At 52.3% G+C, this 17991-nt stretch overlaps 1 protein-coding gene and 1 long non-coding RNA gene across 2 annotated transcripts in view; one reads left to right on the top strand and one right to left on the bottom strand.

The window, feature by feature from the left end:
• LOC135966327 (uncharacterized) overlaps positions 1 to 11602 on the top strand; it is a 30217-nt gene extending 18615 nt beyond the window's left edge. The window contains exon 3 of the long non-coding RNA XR_010579583.1: positions 11488 to 11602. This is a non-coding gene — a long non-coding RNA (uncharacterized lncRNA). The remainder of the gene's footprint in view (positions 1 to 11487) is intronic.
• Positions 1 to 17637, bottom strand: part of FOXN4 (forkhead box N4) — a 30892-nt gene extending 13255 nt beyond the window's left edge. Inside the window, exons 1-2 of the mRNA XM_015431501.4 lie at positions 17472 to 17637; positions 16580 to 16668 (exon numbers count right to left, since the gene is read on the bottom strand). Coding sequence (XP_015286987.1) covers positions 16580 to 16665 — 86 coding nt within the window. The 5' untranslated portion in view covers positions 16666 to 16668; positions 17472 to 17637. The remainder of the gene's footprint in view (positions 1 to 16579; positions 16669 to 17471) is intronic.
• Positions 17638 to 17991: the final 354 nt, after the last annotated feature.

The following is a 17991-nucleotide window of genomic DNA, read 5'->3' on the forward strand; positions in this document are numbered from 1 at the left end:
CTCTCTGCTCCTCCCCATCTCTCCCCTCTTGTGTTTTAGGGCCACAATTAGCGTTGCCATGGCCACACTGCTCAGTTGTCACAGGGCCCGGGCCCTGGGCCCACGAAGCTGGCATCAGGTGACTGCCTGGCTGCCCCCGCGATTGGCTGCCTCATAGGGAAACAGGGCCTGGAAACGATTTGAAAACGCGGCCGGCCGTGTCAGTGGCAGCAGTTGGCCCGGCTGCTGTCCCCCGGCATCCCATTGTGTGACAAACGACTGTTGCCCCTGTGGCACGTGGCCCCCATTGTCCCAGGGTCTCAGTGCAATTGTTTCTGCGGCCCCCCGGCTGCCACCCCTCCAGCCTGCTCGTAACTCATCTGGCTAAGTGACAGCCACGGCCTGGGCCTGGGTGATACCATCTGTCCCCTCAGGCCCTGGGAGACCATGGGGTGAAGTGCAGGGGCAGGGCCTGGTGTGCCACCCGCTGTTGGGGGTGCTGGCTAGTCCCCACCGTCCCTTCCTCACCCACTGGCCAGCAAACCTCCTGGCGCCTGGTGGTACAAGCCATGCTCCTGTTCAGTAACCTGCTGTGACTCCCCACTGCCCTGGCCGCTCTGCTTGGCACTGCGGTAACAAGGAGAAGTGGGGCTGGGCCCCTGCTGGCAGGTTTAGCAAGGTAGCTGCCCTCCAAAGCTCCCTGAGTGAGGGGCTGTAAATGAACTAGGTTCCTAGGTGCCACTGTGGGGCAGAATCTCTGGCAGCAGGTAAACCTAACAGGCAGCACCCGTGGTGGTTAAATGCTTGGGCTCTGGATTCTAATCCTAGTTTCCACTTGCCTGTGTGCCCTTGGGCCACTGGCTTAACCTCTCTGAGCCTCAGTTTCTTATCTGTATAATGGGGATAACAATAGCTCTTTTCTCATAGGATGTCATAAGAAATATGTAATTGCATGTAAAGCACTTGGAACAGTGGCTCATAGTAAATGTAATATGAATATTTAGCTGCTATTAATATTAACACCAACATTAATGTTCATATTAATATTCACCAGGTCGCCAGGGGGCTGGAAGTACGTTGAAGCTTTGGGATCTGGGGGTCACATCGACATGCCCTGGCCACAGCTACCACTAAACACTTCCCTGTAAGGAGCACTGCCTGTGTGCCAGACCCTGGTTTTACACTGGCCCATTGTACAGATGAAGAAACACAGGACTGAGTGGTCACTTCAGTGCTGTCAGCCTGCCTCCCCACAGAGTGAGGATTACACGAAGTCAGGTATAAAGGGCGTAGCACATGGCTGAGCGTCTAGTTGGGCTGAGTCAATGGCGCTATCCTGATGCTTCTCTTTCCTGCTACTTGTGAGCCCCTCTGGCTCCCCCTTCCTGCAGCCCCACTCCTCCTGCAGCCCCCAGCAGACCCAGGCAGGGCTCGCGCCTCTGCGTTTGCCGTTCCTCTTGCAGGAATGATGCCCTTTCCGCCTCCTCCCCGGCACCCATGCCCACCCCTGGAGGCTCACTGCAAAGTCTGACTTCTGGCCTCTTCACCCCAGACATCCCACAGACATCACTGGACCCCACCTCTTATTTTACCTCTGGGAAGCAGAGATTGGTTTGCTCCCAATGTCACAGTATGGAAAAGGACCAGGGCTGGGGTCCTGACTCCCCATGCAGGCTCCTGCTACCCCGAGAGCAGCACTTCCGCTGGGAAGCCTTTGCCACCCAGACCCCAAGCACAGGACCCACTCTGCACCCTGACTGCTCTCTACACTTCGCCAGGACCAGCGAGTCCTGCACTGTCTAGGTCTCTGCCCCATTACCCCGCCTTCTGGCTCACTGAGTGTTGGCCCCAAGCCCCATATTGCCCCATGTCCTTGCACACAGTGGGTGCCTTTTTTTTTTTTTTGAGATGGAGCCTTGCTCTGTCACCCAGGCTGGAGTGCAGTGGCACAATCTTGGCTCACTGCAACCTCCGCCTCCTGGGTTTAAGCGATTCTCCTGCCTCAGCCTCTTGACTAGCTGGGATTACAGGTGCATGCCACCATGCTGGGCTAATTTTTGTATTTTTAGTAGAGATAGGGTTTCACCATGTTGGTCAGGCTGGTGTTGAACTCCTGACCTCGTGATCCGCCTGCCTTGGCCTCCCAAAGTGGGTGCCCTTTACATGCCTGCTTGGCTGGTTGAAAAAAGACTGACGGCAGGCCACCAGCGCTGAGAGTTGGTGTGACAGTGATGGTCACATCCAGCCCTTTTGAACTGACAGAGTTGTCTTCTGCCTCCTCAGGTCCTTGTCACAGCCCCAGGACAGGGACAGAGAGTAGGCAGCCCCACTTCACAGAGGGGGAAGCTGAAGCCAGCCCAGTAAAAGAAAAACTCCTTTGTTAGTAAGCGAGGCAGTCAGAACTCGAACCCGGGTCTGTCTGCATGCCTCAGATTGTTCCTGTGGCACTACAGGTGGAGATCAGACATCTTCTGGGGGAGGTGCCCCACCCTGGGTCCCGGGCTCTCACTTGGGGCTGTGCAAACTGGCATCTCCCAGAGAGCCAGTTAAAATGCAGAGTTGGGGCCCCAGCTCAGACCCTGAAGCCCCACCCTTGGGACTTCCAGCTATGCTCTGGGGGAAGGACAGCCCACAGGGGGCATGGCCAAAGCTCAGGCCTTGACTGGACAGATCTGGGTTCAAGTCCTTGTGACCCCTGAGCTGCATGACCTTGGACAAGTCACTGCAGGTCCCTGGGGCTCCACTCCCTGGCTATCGTAGGATCAGATGAGCCACTGTGTGATTGACTTTTGGCACAGGTGCAGTCCCCATCTCCCTTCTCAGGGGTTTGCTGTACATGCTTGGGGTTGATGGCCAGGCCCCTGCTTCCCCGCTGCCCCAGGCATCCCAAAGGTGGTCTGGTCCTCTCTTGTGCCCACTGCCCATGCCGGAATGTCCACCTCAGTACACCTGACAGGTGGCCCCAGCCAGCACCCTGGACACCTGCAGTGGCTGTGGGCACCAGGAGCACTGTGGTGGGAGTCCACTGGCTCCGAAGCCTGGCTAGCTTCCCACTGTTTCTTAGAGTCTCTCTGGCATTCAGGCATGTCTTCTGCGTGCATGGCAAGGGCCAGGGGCTGACGCACCAGGGCCTACCTGAGAATGTCTCATCCCCCAATCACCTGACCACTCTGACCTCTGTCCCCTGCAGAAAGGTCAGCACGCCCCCCTCTCCACAGTGGCATGCGAAGCCCCCTCCATACCTCTCCTTCATCAGTGCCTGAAGTTCCCTCATTAAAGGCGTCCCATGTGCCCTCGCCTCACTGTCTCCCGGTGCCTCATTTGAGACGGTGTAAACTACAGGGCCCACAGCAGCTGTAACTCAGGAAAGGCTCCTTGGTTCTGAAACCACCCATTCTGGCTTCTCAGCCATAGGCCCTGGGGAGGGCACTTAATCACCAGCCTCAGTTTTCCACCTGTAAAATGGGCGTGAGTGATAACAGTAATAGCCGCAATGCCTCATACCCCCAGGCTGGCACACTGGTGTGGAGGCACAGTGGCTTTGTGATCCACCTGCCATCTTAGAGGGCTGGGAGTATTCCCTGGTGTGCGTGTGACAGAGACAGCCACACAGAGAGAGACCCTGTATCAACCTAAGTTTCCCGTCTACTGGAAAATGACAGGACATTTTAATTTCAAAGAGAAAGGCACATTCCAGCCCCACTGCCCTGGGCTCTCCTCCCAAGGCCTGTTCTGCTCCCGCTCTGGGAGTGTCACTTCAGTTCCTGGGTGAGAGGAAAATTCAGCCCTGCTAACCCTGACTCACCCATGTCACTGATGCCTGCCTGCCTAGGGTCACCTCCAAAGGAGGTTTTGAGAAGAATCAACTTCAAAAGACCCAACTCTGGCCGGGCATGGTGGCTCATGCCTGTAATCCCGGCACTTTGGGAGGCCAAGGCAGGCGGATCACCTGAGGTCAGGAGTTTGAGACCAGCCTGGCCAACATGGCGAAACCCTGTCTCTACTAAAAATACAGAAAGTAGCTGGGCATGGCGGCATGCGCCTGTAATCCCAGCTACTCGGGAGGTTAAGGCAGGAGAATTGTTTGAACCCGGGACACGGAGGTTGCAGTGAGCCAAGATCTTGCCACTGCACTCCAGCCTGGGTGACAGAGCAAGACTCTGTCTCAAAAAGAAAAAAAAGACCCAACTCCTTCCACCTGCTTCCTCCACTCTCCCTCCATCTCCGACTCCCCTTCCCTCTTCTGTGTCTGTCACTGTAACTGAGGGACCCTGGGAGGAAGTCCCAGCCCTGCCCGTCAGGTTTGGTGGTGTCTGGTGTGCTTCCTAACCGTCCTGAGCCTCAGTTTCCCCATCTGTAGAATGGGGGCAACAACGATGGAGGCAGAGCACCCACAAGAGCGGTGCTAAGTGCCCATCCTCTCCTCTTCCCCCTCCTCTGACATGGCGTCCAGGGTCCCCGATCTCCTATGGACCTGTCTCCACCCCACTCACCCACAGTCCCCTGCATGGTACCAGCCCTGCTGCTGGGTCGCCCAGAGCCACTGAGGCAGGCTTTCTGGGGAAGAGGCTGGGTACCTGCATTTAATGCATCCCCCAGCCTCAGGTTGTTCTTGCACACCCAGTGCTGGGGAGCTGTGGCCCATCTCGCCCTCCTTCTGTTGAGGTGGCCCCTGCCCTCACTCAGGTGTGGTGTGTGACAAGCCTCCGTTGCACTAACGGTCCCAGTTGGGGCCAAATGTCCTTCCCCGCTTCTCCGTGTGTCTTCCTCTGGGTCTACGCGCCTTCTGTTCCCTCAAAAGGACGCCTTTCCTTCTCCCTCTGTGCGCATTTCAGTGTCTCCCCATTGGATTCCCCATTTCTCTGAGCCCCAGGGAGCACTCTAGTTGACCACAACTTTCTTCTGAGCCCAACTGGTGGCCCCAGGGAGGGCAGGGGCTACACCTTCAGGTCTTCACGGTCCCTAAGGGTCTGGCAGGGAGGAGACCAGGACAGGACAAGGGTTGAGTCCCCTGCTGGGTGCAGGCAGCCCCCAGACGCCCTGGTGCTGAAGCAAGGACCCTCACGCCCCCACGGGAGGAGCCAAACTCCCAGTGCCCAGCACAGGGCCAGGCACACGAAGGCTGCTCCACAAGTACCCACAGATGAACACAGATGAGCAAACAGACCCAGCATTCTGGTTGCTCCACCCACACTCCCCTGGGGTCAGCTGTCCCCCCATGGATGTGGCATGGGGTGGACAAGCCCCTCGTGTGCGCCCAGCCCTGAGCTAAAGCCACTTTCACACTGGATCTCACATCATCCTTGCGAGAGCCTGATCAGGCAGGGATTGTTATCATCACCACCTTCCCATTTGCCAGATGAGAACACTGAGGCCAGAGAGGAATGGGCCTGTCTAGGGTCACCCAGCCAGGGAGTGGTGGAACCAGGACATCCACCTCCAGAGACTGGGTTGGCTACAGCAACCGTGTCCTTTTCTCCCTGGCTGAAGAAGTGTGCTCTATTACAGAGGTCAACAACCTCCAGGCTGAGGACTGGTACTGGTCCGTGGCCTGTTAGGAACCGGGCTGCACAGAAGGAGGTGAGTAGCAGGTGCCCGAGCTCCACCTCCTGTCAGATCAGCAGCGGCATTAGATTCTCATAGGAGTGTAAACCCTATTGTGAACTGTGCATGCAAGAGATTTAGGTTGCCCACTCCTAATGAGAATCTTTTGTTTTGTTTTGTTTTGTGTTTTTGAGACAGAGCCTTGCTCTTGTCACCCAGGCTGGAGTGCAGTGGCACGATCTTAGCTCACTGCAACCTCCGCTTCCTGGGTTCAGGCGATTCTCCTGTCTCAGACTCCCAAGTAACTGGGATTACAGGCGCTACCACGCCCAGCTCAGTTTTTGTATTTTTAGTAGAGATGGGGTTTCACCATGTTGGCCTCGCTGGCCTCAAACTCCTGACCTCAAGTGATTCACCCGCCTTGGCCTCCCAAAGTGCTGGGATTATAAGCGTGAGCCACGGTGCCCGGCCTCCTTAGGAGAATCTAATGCCTGATGATATAAGGTAAAACAGTTTCATCCCGAAACCATCCCCCTTCCTTCACCCGATCCATGGAAAAATTCTCTTTCACAAAACCAATCCCTGGTGCCAAAAAGGCTGGGACTGCTGCTCTGTGATATCTAGAAAATTCTCCCAGTGTCTCCCCAATAGGCAGCCACGAGCAGCTTTTACATTTAAGTTCATTAAAATCAAATCAATGTACAGAGTTCCTTGGCCCACCAGCCACATTTGAAGTGCTGAATGGCCACATGTGGCCAGTGCAGATATGAAATGTTTCCATCAGTGGAGAAAGTTCTAGGTGGCAGTGATCTGTGATCTGAAACAATCCTTTCTATCTTGATGGAAAAAAATCTGTGGTGTTCTTACATTGCCTTAAAACAACTAGAAATTTGATTTAGATCTGGAAATTTAAGGAGATGATTTCATGGAATTTTGAGTTTTAGTATGTTTCATTATAAAACGAGTACCCCATCCGCCATCCCCACCACCAGCAAGGTGGTTGCAGGGAAGAGCTGTGTAAAAACAGGAGCTGTGTATTAGGGCAACTCACAAAGTTGTGAGCCCCCCGTCCCAGACCTATCCAAGCGGTAGCCGAGGGGATGAACTGCCAGGCCCATCCCTGTTGGATGAAGGGTCAGCCCAAGCAACCTCTAAGGTTCCTTTTTTTTTTTTTTTTTTCAGACAAGAGTTTCGCTCTTCTTGCCCAGGCTGGAGTGCAGTGGCACAATCTCAGCTCACTGCAACCTCCACCTCCCTGTAACCTCTGCCTCCTGGGTTCAAGCAATTCTCCTGTCTCAGCCTCCTGAGTAGCTGGGATTACAGGCACCTACCACTATGCCCGGCTAATTTTTGGTATTTTTTGTAGAGACGGGGTTTCACCATGTTGGCCAGGCTGGTCTTGAACTCCTGACCTTGGGTAATCCATCCACCTCGGCCTCCCAAAGTGCTGGGATTACAGGTGTAAGCCACCATGCCTGGCCCTTCTAAGGTTCCTTTTGATGCAAAGACCCCCGACATTTGGGGGAGAAACCTGCAGGTCAACCCCCTGGGTGCATTTCCAAAGTTCCATCATCTTGGGCAAGCACCTTTCCCTCTCCAGACCTCGATATCCCCACCTGTAAAGCAGCAGCAACAGGGTAGAGGGTTCCCTCAGGGCCACAGGTGTGAGCTCCTCCTGGCTGTGTGACCTGGGGCTGGTGACTTATCTGTCCTGGGCCTCAGTTTCACTGTGTAGACAGTGGGAATAATAATAGCGGCTACCCTAAGGGAGCCGCCTAAGAGAAAATGACAACAGTTCAGCAATAATTTATTTAAGCGTCAGATCAGATGAGGCATCTGTTCTGCTGAAAAGGCAGGCAGATCTATTAGTTCAGGGGTCCCCAGGGTGACTCCTGACAATGTGTCTTTCTCAGACTACGTGGGTGATCTGTCACCCACAGGGAGTCCTCATTAGTGAGCAGAGAGCTTTTTGGGCAAAAAGAACATAAAAGACCTATCTGGTGCACCAGAGTCTCCTTGAATTCAGTAGTTCACCAGCAACTTCCCCCGCCCCCAAAGACACTTCTTGCTTTTCAAAGCTCAACCTCTTACATTGCCTTAAAATATTAAGGCCTCTTACATTGCCTTAAAAATATTGCAGGTGCATATTTTTCCTTATCAAAACACATATGCACACACATGCATGCACACATGTGCACAGTACACACATGACGCACACATACATGTGCACACATACATATGCACACACAACACACACGTGTATGTAAACACATACATGCACACACCCACAGACCCTAGACACTTCATTACTCCCTTTAACAGATAGGAAAGGTGAGGTCGAGCCAGGTGACCTCACCAAATCCCCAAGCTTCAGCAGCCCCAGGTAGCGGCTTCAGCTCCTCCCTCCTTGGGCCTCGATTTCCCCATCTGGGATGCCACCAGAGCCCCTTTAGGCAGCCCCCCCTTTGCCAGGAAGTAGGGGGATGCTGAAGGGTTGGGTCCCTTTTGAAGGAACGGAGCATGGAGCATTCAAGGTCTGAGACAGATCCGGGCTAGGATTGAGGGTGGCACCCTGGGAACATCAATGTCAGAATAACACTCTATCATTGGTGTAATCCATTTCCCAAGTACCTCCTATGTGCTTATGACTTCCTGGGTGTTACCTGTGTGCCCTTCTGAGTTTTGCTCAGAAGGCTCTGAGTTCTGCAATGCCACATCCTAAGCCCATCCCAGCTGGGCAGCCCAGCCCCGGGTCCCCCGTTGCTCTCTCTGTGGCACTGCAGTGGAGTGCTACCCAGGTAGGCTTTGGGGGTCAGTCAGGCCTAGGTCTGGCCACTTAGCAGCTGTGAGAATTGTCTGCAGCTGTGTGCCTCTCTGAGCCTCAGTTTGCACATCTGTAAAATGGGAGGGCTAATGCTCATCCATCTCACGAGGTATGGTGAGGACTGGACGAAGGCACACAGGAGGGCCGCTCACCCCAGTGGTGGTGGTCCCCTTCTAGTAAACCTCTCCTGACAGCATGGAGGAGTGAGCCCCGTGAAGACAGCCAACAGCAAGGTGACCGGCACTCGGGAAGTGTCTGCTCTATTCCACAGCATTTCTTGAACTCTTACTTGCCAGGCACTGTTCTGAATGCGCAGGACTCCAGAACGCACAGGAGAGACCCCTGCATGGGATGCCACCTTCTGCCAACCCCCTAGGTCCAAAACTCCCCAGTCTCCTGACAGCCTGTGGGGGCAGCTACCTGTCATCCTCATTTCACAGATGGGATGGCTGAGGCCCAGAGAGATGAGTGACAGGTCTCAGTCACATAGCATATCAGCAAAGGAGCTGGGATTTGAACCAGGGATGCACTGAGAGCCTGGAGCCTCTTCACGCAGCTGCTCTGCCGGTTTGGTTGAAATGCAGGAAGGGCAAGCCCTCATCATATCATTTATTTAAAAAATCAGAGTGTGCCCAGGTGTGATGGCTCATGCTTGTAATCCCAGCACTTCGGGAGGCTGACGCAGGAGGATCACTTGAGGCTAGGGGTTCATGACCAGCCTGGACAACATACTGAGACCTTGCCTCTACAAAAATGTTTTAAAATTAGCCAGGCATGGTGACGCATGCCTGTAGTCCCAGCTACTTAGGAGGCTGATGTGGGAGGACTGTTTGAGCCACAAGTTTGAGGCTGCAGTGAGTTATGATTGCACTGCTGCACTCCAGCCTGGGTGACAGAGCAAGACCCTGTCTCTAAAAAAATAAAAATGAAAAATAGAAAATAAAAAAATCCAGCGCCAGGTATCCCCATGGTGTCACAGCCACTTGTCAGGGGACCCTGTGGTGGCTCTAGGCAAGGCAAAATGCCACTGGAGTCCATGGCTTCCATCCTATGCTGACTGGGAGACCAACCCAACCCACTTTAATGGACAATGTCCTTAATTAATCAGTCATGTTGCTGGAGGGAGGAAAGAAACTGGCAGGAAACAGGAGGACAGGGACCAAGGGGACCTGCATTCCAGTCCAGCTCCACTCTTAATGGGGAAATCTTGGGCAGATAACTCAATGCCCTTTGAACCCCAGCATCCTCATGTACGGAACAGAGGTGAGAACAGAGCCTGCCTCTTAGTTTGGGGTAGGCAAACCACAGGTGCCGTGTTTGGCTCCAGGTAGGCACTGGAGAACTGTTCGTGGAATGGATTTAACACCCAGCAGCCAAAGTGACCTTTTACAAGGGACATCGGAACCTGTCATTGTCCTTAAAACCCACCAAGGGAGTGAGAGTCAAGCTCCTCACCTTGACCTGACACTTGGCCATCTCCTTCCCCACCTCTCTCCTTCCATTCTCTCTGCTCTAGCAACCTGTCCATCTCTCAGTTCCTCAAACATTCTAATTCTCACTCATCTTAAGATCCCTGCACACACTGTTCCCTCTGCCTGGAATGCTGTTCCATGCACTCATTTATAGCTGGTTTTTTCTCAGCCTAAATGATCTCTCCTGCGAGAGGCCCTCCCAGACCCTCCCTATCTCTTCCTGTGTGTGTCCACAGAATACTTATTTTGCAATGAGATATTTACTTACACGTTTCCAGTCTTTCTGCCATAGGATGGCAAGGACGAGGAGGCCCTCTATTTTGTTTAGCACCTGGCATAGGACCCAACACCCTGTGGGCATCTATAACATACTCTCAAGTATGAAAGCTAGAGTCAGAAAGGGAGGAAGAGTCCTCAGCCCAGCCCCAACATATCTTGCATTCTTCAATCTCCATCCATTTTCTGCCCAGCTTAAATATCACCTCTTCCAGGAAGCCCCCCCAGACCAGTCCAGCATCTCCCAGTCTTCCCTTCTCCTGAAATGGTTAGCGCCGTCAGTATCTACACATAGCACAGACCACTCATGGTCACCCACTAATATAACCCAGGCATCTGTTCTTACCCACTCCACCCTTCTAGATACTAAAGGGCAGGAGGACAGAGATGGATGTGTCTTACACCTCATTACAAGACCCATAGCAGCCAGCTCTGAGCCTTTCATTTGACAAATATTTGTCCCCCTAATGTGAACTGGACCCCCACGGCCACTGTCCCGTGATTGTTGCCGTACAGGTGAAATGCAATGAACTCACCAAAGAGCCTGGCAGGTGCCCACACAGGGTCACACATATTTATGGATGGATTATGGTTTCTGGGGAATCCTTGCCTACATAGCTGAAGTCCACAGACCACAATTAACTCTTTATTTCCCACCTTGGGATTCCTTAGGTTGATACAGCAATTGTATAGAGGAAAGAATATCCATCTTGAGTTTAGTTCAAATCCCATCTCAACCCCTTTGTAGCTGTGTGATTTAGGGCAAGTCACTTCACCTCTCTGTGCCTCAGTTTCCTCACAAGTAAAATGGAATAATAATTCTCCCCACACGGGGCAGATGTGAGGATAAGATCAGGTAACCTCTAAGACAAAGCCAGACACATGGTAGGTACTCAGACCACATTTCTCTCTTCCCACTTCATTCTCTCCTCTGCGTTGTCATTTAGGAGGGGTGTGCCTGACAAATATTGCCTCAGAATGGGGGTCAGATCACTATTCCAGGGATTCAGAGACACGCCCTGCCCTACCTGGGCGGCAACTCCACCCTGATTACAAGGTTTTGCCTGCCTTCTTGAGATGTGGTTGGTAAGAAACTGTTACATCACTGAAAGCTGCTCTTGTTCCCGATCCAACCATTACACAAAAAGGGATGAAGCATTTCATGGAGGTGTTTATTTAGCTAACACATCTTTTGTAACCACGTACAGGAAAAAGAAAATCAAATACAATTTAGCAAGCTCAGAAATTCGCAACTTGGCCAAGGGTCAGTGTAGTGTGAAATGATTTGATTAGGAATTTGGCTAAAAGAATCTTTCCTTTCTAGAACAAGGGTTGACTTGGGACTTAGAATGTGCATGTGTGTGAGAGTGCGTGCACACATGTGTTTTTTAGGGATGAAACTGCAAGACCTGGAAAGAGACCGCAGAGAGGCTACCTCTCTTCCTTACCCATAAGGTCACCTGAGGAGCTGTTCTCTCCACCCTGAGGGTGAAGGGATGAGAAGACATCGGGATGGTTACTGCCCCTCAGAAGCGGAGTCCCTTCCAAGGAGATCACAACTGATGGGTGAAGTCACCTGATATGGGTTAAACTATCCCCACACGTAGTGTGAGTTCAAGAGAAATTTATCATCCCTTGAGCATGAAGCCTCCCTGTGTTTCCATGGATGTGTTATTTTCATGTGATATTCGTCTATTCATCCATCTATCCAGTACATATGTGTTAACTTTTATCTACCATGTGCGCAGCATTGGCAGTCCAGAGATAAGAGAACCACCATCCAGAGAGGAAGGGCTTTTCCCCAAGGTCACCTCATTTCTGAGAGAAGGGACTGAGATTTTGGGAAGTGAACATCCAGGACGAGGATCCGGAAGGAGGACCACTGAGCCTCATGGCCCTGGGAGAAGGTGAGGGTCCAAGAAGTCAGAAGCCTGCCTTCCATCATCTCATTGGGCCTCAGTTTCCCAATCTGTAAAAGGAGCTTGTTGGACCTGACCTCCAAAATAAATTCTAAAAGGTGGGGGCAGGTGATTAATAATTTAAGTTCTGCCCCTTCATAAATGTGTGCCTTTGAACAAGTCATGTCTCTTGACCTCAGTATCCTTATGTGTAGATTGGGATAATGTCAGTACCTGTCTCATGGTTGTTACTATAAAGAAATGGCACGCCTGTAATCCCAGCACTTTGGGAGGCTGAGGCAGGTGGATCACTTAAGGTCAGGAGTTCAAGATCAGCCTGGACAACATGGTGAGACCCCATCTCTACTAAAAATACAAAAATTAGCTGGGCGTGATGGTGGGCGTCTGTAATCCCAGCTACTCGGGAGGCTGAGGAAGTAGAATTGCTGGAACCCAGGAGGTGGAAGTTGTAGTGAGCCGAGATTGTGCCACTGTACTCCAGCCTGGACAGTAGAGCCAGACTCCATCAAAAAAAAAAAGAAAGGAAGGAAGGAAGGAGGGAGGGAGGGAGGGAGGGAGGGAGGGAAGGAAGGAAGGAAGGAAGGAAGGAAGGAAGGATAGAAGGAAGGAAGGAGGAAGGGGAAGGGGAAGGGGAAGGGGAAGGAAAGGAAGAAATGGGACGCTACCCTTGCTAAGATGTTTTGCAGGTGCCTGGCACACAGTAGGTACTTAATAACTCTGTTTTAGCACCTCTAAGGGTGAACTTTCCTCCCACCCCCTGAGCTAGAGAGAAATCCAGCTAACCCAGGTTCAGCATGAGCCCTGTTTACCGTTGCCCAAGAGGTCAGGACCACCCCCGGTCCCCTGCCCCTTCGTCAGCAGCGGGGCTGAGAGGCTGCTGCCAATTTGCTGTTTAGGCTCCGCCACTGACTCCTGACAGCTCCCCAGGGACAGGGCAGCCGCCTCTAGCTGCTGCCCCCGCCCTCCTGCACACAGCCATTGAAAATTAACGGCCAAACTCGGCCCCAGGGGGATGGAGAGCCAGGCGGCTGCACAAGAGGCTGGACCCACAGCCTGCGTGGTCCTTGGAGCCCTTCTCTGGAGATGTGGGAGGGTGAATGAGAAGCCCATACACTTCTCCTGGGCTATTACATGGGGAGAAAAATGGGAGTGGTTGGAAGCGGGAAGTCACTGTGTAATCATAAAACTCCCTCCGTAAGAAAGCACTCTCTCCCAGGCCCCTCTGAGTGCCTTGACACACTTGAGATACAGAATCCTTCCAGCAAACCTGCAAATTGGGTGGCTCCATTTCACTGATGAAGAACCGGAGGCTCAGAGAGAGGCAGTGACTCGTCCAGGGTCACACAGCGGTGAGGTGATGGAGCAGCTTATTCTGTTCCAGCACCCATGCTCATGGCCAGTGGGACTTCGGGCCAGTGGTCACAGATGGTGGTTACAAATACTCTCAGGGTGCAACTGCTTTGGGGCCAAGTCTCCACTGTATCCATGACGAGCTGTGCCAACTTGTTAAGCCAGATAAACAGGCTCAGCCTTGGTTTCCTCATTCACCAAATGGGCCCAAGAGGGGTGCCCTCACGGGGTGATTTTGGGGATTTGATGGGATTTGATGGGGATTTATGCCAAGAGCCTGGCATAGGCAAGGCAGGCAGTAAACGGTTAAGAAACCACCAGCTGCTATTATTATTGTTATTATTATTATGTTATTTTGCCTTTCTGGATACTCTGGCCGTTAGATATAAGAAAACACAGATGGGCATGGTGGCTCACGCCTATAATCCCAGCACTTTGGGAGGAGGTCGAGGCAGGTGGATCATTTGAGGTCAGGAGTTTGAGACCAGCCTGACCAACATGGCAAAACCCTGTCTCTACTAAAAATACAAAAATTAGCCAGGTACAGTTGCTCTCGCCTGTAATTCCAGCTACTAGAGAGGCTGAGGCAGAATTGCTTGAGGCTGGGAGGTGGAGGTTGCAGTGAACTGAGTTCACATCACTGCACTCCAGCCTGGATGACAGAGTGACTCACACACACACACACAAAAACAAAAACAAAACAAACGAACAAAAAAACAGCCCTGAATCCATGTGAATAGGAAAGACTTGCACCAGACCAGGAGCCTGGGCACCTCTGGATCCAGTGCTGATGGGAACAGGCCTGCTTCTCCTCCCCACTCCCCTACCCCTGACCCCTGCTAGCTGGGCAGTGGACTGGCTAGGCATTGCCAGGCCCCCAAGACGCTCTCTGCTTGCCCTGCCCTGTTTTTGGAGAAGGCCAGCTGCTTAGTGCCCCAGACAGTTTGTCAGCTGGGTGGCCCAGATGAATGGGGCCAAGACTCTGGGGCGAGTCTGGTGGGAGCCCCTCCTGGGCAGCACCTGGGCGTCTGGATTCAGGGTTTCTCCCTCCCTCCAAGTTCCTCCTCACTTCCCATCGTGAAAGCCCTCCATAGACGTGTCTCTTGCAGGAAGCCAGACTCTCTAATGTAACTAAGTGGTAACAGCAACAGCAACTACTGATTATGTGTTTCTTGCTCTACAAGCTTTATTTACTTAATCCTCCCAGCAACTGCATGAGGGAAGAGCCATGATCATGCCCATTTTAAAGATGAGAAACGAAACCAAGTCACTGGCCCTGCCTAAAGCTGGCCTTTGAACCTGCATGTGTCTGAATCCTAGCAATTGTTCTCACTCTCTGACTCCCCTATCTCCAGTGCTTTTAAGGGGTGCTTTTAGGTAACAGTAAGATTCAATGTCTTTGAGCTCTTAAAGCCACCCTGGAGGAAGGATGAGCTCGCCCAGGCTTGCAGCTAGGAGGGCAGAGGTAGATTCACCCTGGATACGTTCTGTGCCTGCTGGGTGTCAGGTACCTTCATAGATAATATGATACATATCTCACTTAACCCTCCAGAGCTAGCCTTTATTATCCCCGTTGCACAAAACTATGAAAGTTCACAGGTGAATGTGCTCATAATTGGTGAACGGCAGAGCGAAAAACGATTACAAAATTGCCATAACAACTCCATGCAGTGGGTACTATTTCTATCTCCATTCTACAGAGGAAGAAGCTGAGGCTCAGAGCTCCACACAGCCAGAGAAGTTGGGATTATAATGGACTTGAGAGCCCAAGCTGCTAACCCTTACACTGCCACTAACTCACTTGGCATTATTTAAACCCTGTGAGTGCTGGAAGGAAGCCTAGAGGCCCTTGGCTGTGTGATCTTGGGAGAAGCCATTTCATTTTTCTGAGCCTCAGTTTCCTCACCTATACAACAGAGCTCATCAGAGCAACCTCCTGAGATGAGGTGAGTGATGGGGGATGGCACACAGTAGGTGCTTGCAAACTGCCACGTACCTGGCCCCAGCTCTGCACACAGCAGGCTCTCTGCAAATAGCTGTTTGAATCTGTGTCCTCATTTGGATCTCAGAAGGCAGCCTCCAGGCCCACAGCCCTCAGGAAGCAGCCTCCCTCTAATTGGGGACTGTGGTCTGCCCCAGCAGGCACTGCTGGTGAGTTGCAGTGACCCCGGGGGGCCAGACAACCCCTGGGTAAACAGGGCTGATAGGAGGTGACAGCCTGCTCTTCCCAGGCCGGCCCTGGTCCTGTCCCCATTCTGTAATCTGGACTGTGCCCCCTCAGCCTACAGACACGTTGCTTGCTTTGTCGGGGGAGCCCTGGAAACCAGGTCAGGGCTCCCTGGCCTCAAGGGGAGAAAGGCCAGGAGGGGACTCCAGGTCCTTCCTTTTCCTCCTTTTCCCTCCTGGAGACCTTGGACAAGCCCTTTCTCCTTTCTTGGCCTCAGTTTCCCCAACTGTAAAAAACAGGGGGTGCACAGACTGGTTGACCCCCTAAAGGCCTTTTCGGCTATGAGGTTTGAAGACAAAAAAAAAAAAAGAAGGGCTCTGAAGCCTTCCATGCATCCTCTCACTTGTACCTTGCTTCACCCTGTTTCAAGAAATAACTTCTTTTGGCCTCAGTTTCCATCTAATTTACTCTTCAAACACATGAGGCCTAGAAGAGACCTTAAGATCATCTAATTCAACAAGATCAATTAAATGATGAGGAAGTGAGGCCCAGGGCAAAGAACTTGCTGAATGTCACACAGACTGGCTGAGAACCTAGCCGATCTGACTACTTTCTTAACATCCATGGAGAGGATAGAACCCAATTCCTCCCAGAAGGGTGTTTTTTTCGTTTCGTTTTGGTTTTTTTGGCCGGGGGGGTGGGGTGGGGAGCATTTCCCACAGGGCCCATTAAGGCCACTGTAGGGGAAGCAGTAGCTGCTATTGTCATCTTAACATCCACCAGGAAGCCCAAACAGTATCAAATGCAGAAAGGGACCTCTTTTGGAGGGGACAGGAGACAGAAGGCATTTCGTGGTCCCACTGGGCCAGGTTGTGGCCCAGACACCCTTAGCAAGATCAACATTGAAATCAACTCCTTCCAGCTCTCCTGCAAAAATCACAGAATTGGACATAACAATAGTTCTTGGGCAGTTTCAGAAACCATAAACAGCATATAAACACTTTGAGCAATTAAAAAATATACAGTTTGTTATTGCTGGAGCCCTCACCTGTATTCCTGTGGAGAGGGGTGGTGATTTTGCCCTGAGTTTCGAATAATTCCTGACATTATGGATGAGATGTCACTTTCTATCATCTCCTTGGGAAAAGACAAGCAGAAAACAAAGCTCCCGTCAGCGACGATATGGACAAGGCAGAAACCCACACTTTTCCCGCAATTCAGAAAGATGGAGTGCAATCAACTCACAGAACACTCTTTTTTTTTCTTTAAAGAAAAAAGTTCTAGAGGATTCCTGGGCATCTCAGGTCACTTTCCCAGAGCAATTCTACAGGGTTTTACAAGCAAATGAAGAGAATGAAGTGAAATTCCCGCTTCTTTCGAATTAATGGGGGAAGAGCAGGGGAAGCCTCTAGAATCCAAACGTCAAACCCCGGAAATTGTGGACTCACAAAATAGGAATCAGAAAAACCGATTTCCTTCCAAGCCTTATATTTTCAACCTCAGTTTGGTTATGATCACTTTGAAAATAAGGGGCAGCTGGATGTGACATGTGTATTTCTCTGGGGGAACAAATCCCCACTTGCAAAGGGAATAATCCCCGCAAGCTCCTGCCCTGGAAATGCCTTCAGAAATGCCACAAGTCCTTACTGGAAAACCAGTCCAACCACCCCCACCCCCGCAACACACAAACACTGCCTTAAATTAAAAAATAAAAATATTTGAGTTCCCTAAGTTTCTCAAACTCCAAGCCTGAACCAACATAAAAGCCCATCAAAGGCTCCCAGTTCCGCCCCCAAAGCCATCGAAGGATTCCCAGGAAGGAGGAAAAGGGAGCAGAGGGAGGCGGCCCCGCAGCCCCTGCGCCCGGATCTCTACCCTGGAAATGCAATGCCCGGCATTGCCCGGGAGGAGGGAGCAAAGCCGACCCTGCAAGGCGGTACCTGGAGCCGATCCTCGCGGGGCCGCCGCTGCCGGCACTCCGGGGGCGGGCAGGGGTTCCGGAGGGGGGCTCCCTCGCGCTCGCCCCTCGCGTTCCGCAATTTGGCCGCCGTCGCAGCTCGAACCGTTTTTAAATTTCCCTCTCTGGAGCTGTCCAGCTCAGAGCATGCGCAGTAGCCGTGCGGGGGGCTTTTCCCCAAGGGTCAGTTACAGGGCAGGGTCAAGGGGATTGCAGCGGGCGTTTCCCAGCAGCCGCGAGCCTTGCACGCCCCGGGGTTCTGGGGGGTGTGTGTGAAGGGGGCGGGGCGGAGGGGTGCAGGGATAGGGACCCCTCTTCAAACTTTGCCAACAGGGACAACAACTGCATGCCCGCGAGCATGCGTTGAGGAGCAGTGGGAGGGTGATTTCGGCCAAGGGAATTAAGTTGCAAAAGGAGGCTGGGTGCATTAAAACTTGCAATCCCGTCCCTGGCCTGGGGCAAAGGACGTGGGCGGACGGAAAAATCTGTTGCAACCCCCTCTC

Source organism: Macaca fascicularis, chromosome 11 (genome assembly GCF_037993035.2).
Source record: "Macaca fascicularis isolate 582-1 chromosome 11, T2T-MFA8v1.1".
NCBI lineage: Eukaryota > Metazoa > Chordata > Mammalia > Primates > Cercopithecidae > Macaca > Macaca fascicularis.